Raw genomic sequence first — 12,155 nt, 5'->3', positions numbered from 1 at the left:
GTTATAACCAACAGAGCTGCTGTAATGTGGAATAAGCTGTGTTGGTTTCAAGCTGTGAGGCTGAAGGGCCTGTTTGGTGGTTATTGCAGAAGGTCTTTGAATATTGGATGCTGTTGTTGTTGATAGTTAAGGTCCTCCAATTCTTCAAAACCTAAGAGGCTTATGCCCCCAATGACAACTAACACCAGCTTTTTAATATAAAATTCTAATTTTACTTTTTGTGTCTTACCTCCCACTAGCAGTTCTAAATTCTGTCAAAAGTAGAGTAGTATTTAACCCATTGTCTTTCTCTTCTTCTCTGATTCTCCTCAACTCATTACAGTTTGCCTTTGTGCTTATTTGCTATTGAACTGGCTCTGGCCAAGGTCACCAGTGGACCTCCTTTCTTTTTTTTCATCATAATATCCCTTCTTATATGTATTAAAACTCATACCGAACAATGAGTTCTGGGTTGCAAAAGAGGATTTATTTTTTGCACCTGTCTATAAATCTTTGTCCACAAGTTAAACAAAAATATAAACAAGTGTAGCTGGACCTCCATTTTGAAAGTTTCAGAATGTTCCTCAACTTGTATCTCAATCTGCCTCTAGGCAGCATTTCCACTATAGGTTATTCCCCCCTTGAAAACCTTAACTGCCTAGGGTTCTGTGATTTCACTCTTTGTTTTCTTCCTAACTTTCAGGCTCCCCCTTCTACATCATCTTTTGGGGTTCCTCTTCTGTTATTTGTCTCATTGGATTCTTCTGGGGTTACTCTTCTCTTCTGAGAATAAAAACTCTCCACATTCCTAGGAAAAGGCTGACAGTCCTATGGTCGTGATAATAAGTACATACCTTGAACTGTTTTAAACTTTTTTCATTGATCAACGACAACTTGCTTCAGTGAACACACTTCTGAAAGCTCATTATCAGTGACAGCCTTATGCTTTGATTATGCCAATCAGCTTTGAATTCATTTCAGTGTACACACCTCTAAATTGTCATTAACCAATTCCCACCTCTGTAACCAACACAACTCCCTCAAAATGTGTACCCCAAATGCTGTGTAAGTTCAACACTTCACTCTGGTGAAGGAGCTTATGATGGACCAGCATGGCTTTCCTGTTCTTAAGAAAGCAATCATTTCAGCATTTTGGTTTTAGACACTGAGTGATAGTTTCATCCTTTGACAATGATCTTTTTTTCTCCTTCCTCTGGTGCTGCCACCCATCCCAACAACAAGGTTTATGATCTGGACAAAAGTGTTGGTTCTGGACCTCTGTTTCAGGAAGAATACTGGTTGAGGAACCCAGGCTGATCCTCCCACTGAAAACAGTGAAAAAAACTTACTTAAAATATACAACAAAACTTTTAAAGCATCTTTAACCTTGCAAGAAAGTAAGGCCAAGAATATCAAAACCGCCTGGGCGCGGTGGCTCACACCTGTAATCCCAGCACTTTGGGAGGCCAAGGCGGGTGGATCACGAGGTCAGGAGTTTGAGACCAGCCTGACCAACATGGTGAAACCCTGTTTCTACTAAAAATACCAAAATTAGCCAGGCATGGTGGCGTGCGCTGGTAATCCCAGCTACTCAGGAGGCTGAGGCAGTAGAATCGCTTGAACCTGGGAGGCGGAGGTTGCTGTGAGCCGAGATCGCGCCATTGCCCTCTAGCCTGGGCGACAGAGGGAGACTCTGTCTCAAAAAATAAAAATAAATAAAAAAAGAAAAAAAGAAAGAAAAAAAGAATATTAAAACCAAGTGCAAGTGGGCACTCTTTCAAAGGCAGTAACTGACGCTAGCTTTTGTCACAAAGGTACTTGCTGAATCAGGTGAACTTGAGTTTTGGTTTCCATGGCTTTGGCCAAGGTGGGGGTAAGCAGGGGAGAGAAGGCAGTGACTAGGGTCTGAAAAAATATGCGAGTCTAATAGGAGATCCCTATATAAATCTCAGTCCTTAAAGTGTTACGTATGCTGTGTAAAAATAAAGCAGATACATAAAACATTCCTTTTCCTTCACAAGAGGTTTTCAAGGAAAATTGCCTGATTATGAACCTAAGTATTCAGTAAATAGAAAAAAAACTTCACTGAGAATTTATAACCTCAAGGTAGATCTCATAAAGTCTCTCAGCCTGAATTCACAGTACATGGGTCGTATGAAAAAAAAAATCAAGTTTAAAGTTGTCCCAGACTAGTAGTGCCAAAAAGACAGAAGAAAACAAAGGAGTAGACCTTTAACTCAGGACTCAACTAGTTTACTCAACTAAACTTCTGAGGAAAATAAACAGACCAGAGCCCCCAATCACAAAACACACAAGGAAATAAGGCACCATGAATTAAGGTCAGCAGAAATCACAGTCTAGAGATTCAGACTTTCAAAGACTTCAAATTTCAGAATTATCAGGAATAACAAGTTTAAAAAAACAATGAGACAGAAATTTCCTGTCATGAATTAAGTATTATCTAACCCCTTGAATAATACAATTAGACCTGTGAAGAAGAATTCCAATGTTAGTTGAAAGTAATATGTTCAAAATTGGAACTTAGCAGGTCTGGCAAGCATAAACTGCAGAAGCAGGTGGTTCAGATGCCTATGGCACCCATTCCTTCTTTATTGCCTCTTCTTCATCACACACTAATGGTATCATGAGGGGTTCCTATGGTTACTTAATAAAGGAGGAAAAAGCAAGGCCAGGTTTGTGGAATGGTCTGCATGACATGCTAGCACCAGACAGAAGTGCTGCATTACAGCCTGATATGGCAGTGGCCCAAAAGACAGTGGTTAAGGGAAATCCTTCCAGTAGAAGGAAGGCTTGGTATGGATCTATAGTAATTCATGAACGCTGGTAATAGATTGGCTGGTTGTTTAGGTACTTGGAAAGAGCAAGATTGGAAAATTTGTAAAATGAAGTCTGTTGTAGAGTTATGTGGATGGGATAGGATGTGAAGATTTTTTTTTTTTTTTTTTTTTTTTTGCTATCAGAGGGAGACAAGTAAAGCTCTCAGTAATCAGGTAGATAAATGATCCATCCTTTCACCCACAATTGGGGGTCCATGATTACCCTTGAATGTCCATGTGTGATCAAGGCTTGGTCAAAAAGATGGGTCTACAGAGCCATAAAAGCTTTTCGACAGCTTCTATTTCAACCCCAAAGCCACTGGGGCAAAAAGGAGTCTTCATAGCTCACACCTGGGGCGGCCAATTTCCTACAGTGAGAGATAAAACCTGGCTCCAAGGCCATAGTTAGTAGGAAAATGAATGCTTTCACCTGAAGTGTCTCCTGTTCTAGAAAAAAAGCTTTTAGTGTCGTAGTAGCTACTCTCACAGATGCAAAGATTTAGAATTTTGATCATGACCACTTATGCTGCCATGAAGACAGCTGTTGAGAAGACAGAAAGATACATGAAAAAATTGTTGTTGGAATAGCTAACTAAGCTATTGAAGTTGTGCATAGGTCACTAGCAAACAAGAAATACTAAAAATAGGTTATAACTTGTTGCGGAAATAATTTGACATTTCAAGAAGAGCGCTGAAGAGTTTATCATTGGAAATAGTGAAAATTTTAGACTTCTTTACACAGCTGTTTCTATTAATAGAATTACATATTGGTGGGGGGTGGGAGGGTCACTGTGGTGTTTTCAGTGCTTTATCTGTATGTGACTTAGTTTATCACTCTGAGGACAGGGGTGAGTGATAGCCGAGAGGAAGTCATGAGCTATGGTGAACATTTGGAAGAGAGGTCTCAGTTCCCCTTCCCGCCTCAGACTCTTCAACCATATCTTTCTTGCTGCTTACTTCAAAGTAGTCTGTCGTGAACCTTACTGTTAAAATATCATCAATAATTCCTGGTGTTGAGTCACTCAAGGGTGTGGGAGATGTCATAGGAACTCGCCTGTGGTCTTCATTGGATGGAACGCAGCAAGCTCGAAGATTTTTGCATGTATCTTTCACTGCTTCTCCATCTTTGCATTGTTTCCTGCAGTGCCCAGATCTGTTCCAGCATTTTTTTTCACCACTATAGGCTGAATAATAAAAGGAAAGACCATTGATTTTGGGTTACTGATGCTCTCAATTTCACTAGCATGACTGTATATCTCGCATCCTATATCCACACTGTGGATCATAATTAGATGACAGCTGCAAGACTCCCACCTCAGGTCTGGTAAATACTCAACCTCCCATTTGTCAATTTTTAACTATTCTGAAAGTGGGATGAATCTTACTATCAATGAAAAGAAACTTTAGTCATGAGGAATTGGGGCCACTTATAATGAAGCTACCTGTGCCCTGTGAGTAAAGGTACCTGAGTAAAGAAAGTACATCTTTTTTTTTAGATGGAGTCTCACTCTGTCACCAGGCTGGAGTGCAGTGGCATGATCTCAGCTCACTGCAACCTCTGCCTCCCTGGTTCAAGTGATTCTCTTGCCTCAGCCTCCTGAGTAGCTGGGACTACAGGCACGCGCCACCACACCCAGCTAATTTTTGTATTTTTAGTCAGATGGGGTTTCATCATGTTGGTCAGGATGGTCTCGATCTCTTGACCTCATGATCCACCCACTTCGGCCTCCCAAAATGCTGGGATTACAGGTGTGAGCCACAGCACCTGGCCAGAAAGTACATCTTGTTGCTACTTCAACAAGTGTGATTAAGTTATTTGCATTGCTCATATCCCATTCTACTGCAAAGTATACATTCACATGAGTATATAAAATATATCTGTGTAGTGTATGTTTATTGCAGCACAATTCGCAACTGCAAAGGTATGCAATCAACCTAAGTGCCTATCAACTGATGAGTGAATAAAGAAAATGTGGTATATGTACACCGTGGATTACTACTCATCCATAAAAAGGAACAAAATAATGTCTTTTGCAGCAACTTGGATGGAACTGGAGGCCATTATTTTAAGTGAAGTAACTCAGGAATTGAAAAACAAATACCACATGTTCTGACTTATAAGTGGGAGCTAAGCTATGGGTACACAAGGGCGTACAGAGTGGTATAATGGACATTGGAGACTCAGAAGGGGGAAGAGTAAGAGGAGGGGGAGGGATGAAAAACTACCTGTTGGGTATAATGTACACTACTCCAGTGATGGGTGCACTAAAAACTTAGACTTCACCACTATACAATTCATCCATGTAACCAAAATCCACTTGTACCCCTAAAGCTATTGAAATTAAAAAAATAAAAAATTATAAACCAACGTATAAAATAAGCGTATGTCCAAAAATACAAAAATTAGCCAGGCATGGTGGCGCATGCCTATTGTCCCAGCTACTCAGGAGGCTGAGACAGGAGAAACACTTGAACCTGGGAGACGGAGGCTGCAGTGAGTTGAGATCGTGCCACTGCACTTCAGCCTTGGCAACAGAGCGAGACTGTCTCAAAAAAGAAAAAAAAGAAAAAGAAAAAAAGTAGATAATAAGAGAAGAAAGTAAAACATACTTTATGTGGGATACATACTATAAGCATTATGAAAATACAAAAAAAAGATAAGCATTATGGAGAGAAACGAAGCAGGGAAGGGGTTTAGGAAGTGTGTGATTAGAAGGGAAATAGTGAAAGACTTCCCTTGAGGTTTGAGAAGGAAGAGAGAGGGCGAGCTATGAGACTAACTGGGGGCAGAGTATATATCAGGCAGAGGAAGCAGCAAGTGCAAAGGCTTAGAGGCAGGACCTGTCTCAAAGGTTCTGAAAACCAATAAGGTAGTTATGGTGAGTATAGAGTAAGTTAAGTGGAGTGTAACTGGAGAAAATATAATGGGAGTTGAGATCACATAGAATCTTGCAGGTCTTTGAAAGAAAGCCATTCAGAACTTTTGATCACAGGATGATGAGAGAAATGCAGATTAAAACAACAGCACGAGGGAGGCTGAGGCGAGTGGATCACTTGAGGTCCAGAGTTTGAAACTAGCCTGGCCAATGTGCTGAAACCCCATCTCTACTAAAAATACAAAAAGTAGCCAGGCTTGGTTGTGCGTGCCTGTAATTCCAGCTACTCGGGAGGCTGAGGCAGGGGAATCGCTTGAACCCCCTGAGGCAGAGGTTGCAGCAAGCTGAGATCACGCCATTGCACACCAGCCTGGGCAAAAGAGCGAGACTCTGTTTCAAAACACAAACAAATACAAAAAAACAACCACAACAGTAAGAGGTTATTTTATACTCATCAGCTGGGTGTTTGAAGGATTATGGTGATAGAAAAACCCTTGTGTATTTTCGGTGAGAGGGTAGGGAGATATCTCTGTTCCTATAAATGTCACTGATTTCTATTCTTCTTCCCCAAATGTAGGGGCTTTTTAAGACAAAGCATCAAGACTTTATGCTTCTTTCATTATCCCAACTCTTTGCTCCAAGAGGATGGCTCCAATTTATCGCTCTTACCACTCAGACTTGAAACCCCAGATCATGTAATATTTCCTTCACTTCCCATATGCTGAGTTTTTATAACTTGTGGATTGCATGTACAAAATCTTTCACATCTGTCTCTTTCCTAGTCTCAGTATCTCCACTAGAACTCAAAGCAGACACAATTGCTTTCAAAGTGATCACACAGAATTATTCCTGTTTGTGTCTGGAATTGTAACTGAAGAATTACTAAAAACCCCCAGAGTTGGCAATTTCTGCTGTCAGTGTCCTTTAAGATACACAACTTCTGATTACTGACTTCTGGTTACCCAGAATCCCTTGGGGTAGGAACACAAGCATAGGAAGAGCCAGCAGCAGGAGTTTCATGGTCCCTGGGAAACAGGAGAGGTTTCCCTGTTTCCCTACCCTGAATGCCAGGGTAGACCCAGGCGTTCAGAATGCTGTGTGCAGTGGGAGTCTGAACAAGAGTTATTGGCCTCTCTGCAATGAGGGCAGAGGAATAGAGGAATTAATGGAACAAATATATATTTTTAATTTTCTTGCCCACCCCACCAGACTTACATTTAACTTGGTTATTTGCCCTCTAGGAATCTATCCTATTTAAGCCCGTGTCCATATATGTAAATGTATTAATGTTTGTACAAGCATATTCATTGATGTCTTGTTCGAAAATTAAGAAATGTCTCAAATGGCTATATATGACTTTATATGGCTTATCCTACAGCAGAACTATACAACTTTACAAACAATAAGGCAGATCTTTAGATGGTGACATGGAAAGATGGCCACAAAATAATAAGTGAAAGAAGAGAGCTGCATAGGGCCGGGTGCGGTGGCTCATGCCTGTAATCCCAGCACTTTGGGAGACCGAGGCGGATGGATCACCCGAGGTCAAGAGTTTGAGACCAGCCTGGCCAACATGGTGAAACCCCATCTCTACTAAAAATACAAAAATTAGTCGGACATGATGGTGCATGCCTGTAATCCCAGCTGCTTGGGAGGCTGAGGCAGGAGAATTGCTTGAACCCAGGAGGCAGAGGTTGCAGTGAGCTGAGATTGCACCACTGCACTCCAGCCTGGGCGACAGATCGAGATTCCATCTTCAAAAAAAAAAAAAAACAAAAAAAACAAGAGTGCTGCATAGCCATGCAGGGAGTGTGCTTACTTCGTTATAAAACAAATATTTAGATTCATTTTTATGTAAGTTTGATCATACATTGAAATGCACCTTGAAAAACATAAAGGAGAAACAGGCTCTCTTCACCAGTGATTTCAAAGTTCTGGTCATGCCTTTAGATATACTTAAGAAAGCAGTGATTATGAAAAGCTTAGATTTTCACTGTAGAAGGAAGAAGAAAAGCCAGTTCTGTCTTCCGTGTAACAGCTCTACCAGTATTTTCTGACTTGTTCACCAAATTCTAGAATATTAGAAAACAAAAAGAACCTCATTATAGCTATAGCAGGACTTTTAGGGCCAAGAAAACATAGCAAAGTGGGCTGCAGGAATCATTTTCAAAAGCTGGCACAATCTGGAAAGAGAACAGATGTGAGCCTAGCTTTCCTCTAGTTTCTTAGGCAGCAACTTGGAATATAGAACCAAGGACAACTCTGGATGGTGGGACTGCCCCTGTCTATTGAGGATAACTTGCTCTACTCCCAGGTTTTACCCCAGCCAGGAGCATAGTCCCAGTGTGGGAGCTGTGGAGCTGCCCATGTTGGGGAGTACCGTGACACATTGGAATTTTCATGAGCCAGAACCCACTATACCTCTATTTTTGTATCTTCCCTGACCTCTGATTACCTGGGATCACTTGGGGTAGGAGCACAAGCACAGGAAGAGCCAGCAGCAGGAGTTTCATGGTCCTTGGGAAGCAGGAGGTGGTAGATCCAGGAGTTCAGAATACTGTGTGCAGTGTGAGTCTGAACAAGAGTTTTATTGGCCTCTCTGCAGTGGGGGCAGAGGGATGGGCACAGAACCAGCCGGATATCTAAGAGCTTATCCATGCATAACATCAGTCTAGTGTGTGGCACATAAGCTGAGCATTTGATCCAGGCACTGGGAGGGCATGCAGAGGGTTACAAGTCACAGGTTTTGAGGAGGTGTTTGGAGCAATGGAGAGGGAAGATTCACACTGGGACATCTTCCCTAGCTTTCCCCGATCTCTCATTAGGGCTCAGCCCTTCTTCACAGCCCCTCTCACTCTAGCATAAACCTACTTTTGAATGGTCTACTTATCTGTGTGTCTCCCCGCACCAGCCTGTGAAATTCCTGAGAGTAGGGAACGTGTCTTTCATTTTTGAGCCCCCAAGGCACGAAGCATGCTCTCAGTGAAGGTTTGTGGAAATAAACGATAATGAACACATGTCAATCTATAAGCCAAATCCCTCTCTTACATATGTGCCCAACAGGGAAAACGACTTGCCCAAGAAGTCACTTGCTGCAGAAGTTTGAGGGAGATCATTTATAAGACTCAAAGGGGGATGCTACCCAATGTCATTAAAAAAAAAATTCCCTAGCTGGGTGTGGTGGTGGGTGCCTGTAATCCAAGCTACTCAGGAGGCTGAGTCAGGAGAATCGCTTAAACCCAGGAGGTGGAAGTTGCAGTGAGCTGAGATCGCACCACTGCACTCTAGCCTGGGCAACAGAGTGAGACTCTGTCTCAAAAAAAAAAAAAAAAAAAATCCCTGCTGAAGACAGATCTACAATAATTTGGGATGTTACCTTTGACAACGGCACCATGAGGGTCATCAGAGGTCTGGGAGCTGTCCATGAAGACCCCAACATTTAGACTTGCCTTTGGGATGTGGAACCTTGATGTCACCCCCAGAGTCAGCCTAGGTCCTGCATTGCTTTAGTTGCATTTTCATCGTGTTTCAACTTTTGCTCCCTCTTGTTTACTTGGCTCTAAAAGTCTCTGTAAAGCTTTAGAGGAGGTTGCTGATTTTTCTCTTCTGGAATTGATAACTTTCACTGTGAGAATAATTGATGGGAATTAGCAGGGTTGCCATGTGATTGAGGAGACTTCTCTTCTGGATGGAACCATGTGGAAAGCGTAGCATGGTGGTGGGCTATTTTCAAATTAATTTTGTTTTATGTTTTTATTTTTTTGAGACAGGATCTCGTTCTGTAGCCCAGGCTAGGGTGCAGTGGTGCGATCACAGCTCATTGCAGCTTCAAGCTCCTGAGCTCAAGCAATCCTCCCACCTCAGCCTCCTGAGTAGCTGGGACTGCCCAGGTATTCACCACCATGCCCGAATATTTAAAAAAATTTTTTTGGGAGAGACAGGTCTTACTATGTTGCCCAGGCTAGTCTCAAACTCCTGGGTTCAAGTGGTCCTCCCTCCTTGGCCTCCCAAAGTGCTGGAATTACAAGCATGGGCCACTGCACCTGTCCTCCAAATTAATTTTAGATTAGTATGTTCTAACAGGCAGAACTCTCTTACTTTGGAATGGTTTCCCAGAGAGGGAGGGGGTACTCTATAACTCATTTTACAAGCAGGGTCTAAGTGATTAAATAGGATGGATTTCTATATAGAATAAAGAATGTCTTTTCTAGTTCCTTCTAAGCATACAAATCTATGTTCTTAATTTTATGAATGGTTTCTCTACATGTCCTGATAAGTGCAGAGATCCCTGACCCTTTCTAAACTGAAGAACTTGAGAAACACCTTTTTTCGCTCATGCTACAGAAAAGCAGGAAAATCTGGATTACGCCTACCCCAATTCACAGAGCCTGATCTCATATCTGAGACGGTGGTGGTGGTGGTGGTGGGAATGGAGAAGGGCTGTAAAAAAAAAAAAAAAAAAAAAAAAGGCCTGAAGCGGAAGGACTCATCACAGGGGAGAAGCTAGGTGGATGTAGTCCATGGTGTCCCGCGAGTCCCTGGTCCACTGCCCACAGCCAGCCACTCTTGTCAAGGGATAAATGCAGTCCATATCCATTAAGAAATATACCTGAACTTTCCATTGCTGTTTACTTATTAGATTTTTATTATGCTGAAAGCTGTTTTCCTTCTTCTTATTCTTTTTTAAGAGACAGTGTCTCACTCTGCCACCCAGGCTGGAGTGCAGTGGTGAGATCTCAGCTCACTGCAACCTCCGCCTCCCGGGTTTGAGCGATTCTCCTGCCTCAGCCCCCCAAGTAGCTGAGACTACAGGTGCACGCTACCATGCCTGGCTAATTTTTTTATTTTTAGTAAAGACGGGGTTTTGCCATGTTGACCAGGTTGGTCTCCAATTCTTGACCTCAAGTGATCCGCCCGCTTCAGCCTCCCTCATACTGTTGTTTTAATCTGCATTTCTCTTATCATCCTGTGATCAAAGGTTCTGAATGGCTTTCTTTCAAAGGCCTGCAAGACCCTATGTGATTTAAACTCCCATTATATTTTCTCCAAAGTGCTGGGATTACAGGCGTGAGCCACCATGTCTGGCCAAGTTCTTATTTTTTTTTAACTGCTTTATTGAGATATAATTAACAAACAACAAACTTCCAGTGTTTAAAGTACGTAATTTGATAATTTTGGCACGTATATACTCATGAAACCTTCATCACAATCAAGAAACTGAACATTTCTACTACCCCCAAACATTCTTCATGTCCCTTAGGAATCCCTCCCTCCTGCCTCTCCTTGTCTTCTCCCTCCATCCCCAGAAGACCTCTGATCTATTTTGTAGATATAACTATACATTAGTTTGCATTCACCAGAATTTTATATAAGTGTAACCATAGAGTAGGTACTCTTTTTTTTTTTTATCTGGTTTCTATAAGTCACTGGCATTATTTGAGATTCAGCCATGTAACATGTTTCACCAGTTTACTCCTTTTATTGCTGGGTAGTATTCCATTGTATGAGTAAATCACAGTTTATCCATTCGGACATTTGACTTGTTTCCAGTTTTGACTATCACAAATGAGGATGCTATGAACATTCATGTACAAGTCTTTGTATGCACATATGATTTTTGGTCTTGTGAGAAAAATACCTAGGAGTAGATTGGCTGGATTGCATGGCAGGCATGGTTTCCCAGAGAGATAGGGGGTATTCCATAACTTTAACATATTAGGAAACTCTTTAACATATTAGGAAGCGGTTTTCCAAAGTGGTTGTATCATTTTGCATTCTCAATGTATAAGGGTTTCAGTTCCTTCATATCCTCACCAGTACTTGGTATAGTCAGTCTTTTTAATTTTAGTCATTCTAATAGTTGTACAGTGGTATCTGTCCAAGGCTGTGGGGGGCCCACCTCTGTTTTTTTTTTTTTTTGATACGGAATCTTGCTGTGTCGCCCCAGGCTGGAGTGCAGTGGCACAATCTTGGCTCACTGCAAGCTCCGCCTCCTGGGTTCACGCCATTCTCCTGCCTCAGCCTCCCGAGTAGCTGGGACTACAAGGGCCCGCCATCATGCCTGGCTAATTTTTTGTAGTTTTAGTAGAGACGGGGTTTCACCATGTTAGCCAGGATGGTCTCGATCTCCTGACCTCGTGATTCGCCCGCCTCGGCCTCCCAAAGTCCTGGGATTACAGGCGTGAGCCACCGCACCCGGCTGATCTTAATTTTTAATTCCTTAATTAATAATGATTTTGAAAATCTTTCCACATGTAAAGTTGTTTTGGCTATACTATATCATTTGCATTTTCATATAAATTTAAAAATGTTTGTCAATTTCTGCATAAAATCTTAGTGGCATATTAATGGCAATTGCATTGAATCTATAGACCAATTTGGAGAAAACTGACGTCTTCACAATATTGAGTTTTCCAGTCCATAAAAATGATATTTCTTTCCACTTACTTAGGTCTTCTTAAAT

At 41.8% G+C, this 12,155-nt stretch overlaps 1 protein-coding gene and 1 non-coding gene across 2 annotated transcripts; both read right to left on the bottom strand.

Annotated features, from left to right (window-relative positions):
* Window positions 1–400: 400 nt before the first annotated feature.
* On the bottom strand, window positions 401–528 carry LOC112438020 (small nucleolar RNA SNORA40). The gene has a single exon (XR_003026525.1). It is a non-coding gene; the product is annotated as a small nucleolar RNA SNORA40 (small nucleolar RNA).
* A 678-nt stretch (window positions 529–1,206) lies between these two features.
* DEFB118 (defensin beta 118) lies at window positions 1,207–8,321 on the bottom strand. Its single transcript, XM_003833411.5, has 2 exons — window positions 8,148–8,321; window positions 1,207–4,000 (listed from the first exon to the last, which is right to left on the bottom strand). The coding sequence occupies exons 1-2, from the start codon at window positions 8,203–8,205 to the stop codon at window positions 3,687–3,689; spliced, it is 372 nt and encodes a 123-aa protein (XP_003833459.1). The 5' UTR covers window positions 8,206–8,321; the 3' UTR covers window positions 1,207–3,686.
* Window positions 8,322–12,155: the final 3,834 nt, after the last annotated feature.

Source organism: Pan paniscus, chromosome 21, assembly GCF_029289425.2.
Source record: "Pan paniscus chromosome 21, NHGRI_mPanPan1-v2.0_pri, whole genome shotgun sequence".
Classification (NCBI taxonomy): domain Eukaryota; kingdom Metazoa; phylum Chordata; class Mammalia; order Primates; family Hominidae; genus Pan; species Pan paniscus.
Note: the sequence above shows the minus strand (reverse complement) of the source record. Positions and strands in the feature narration are given on the sequence as shown.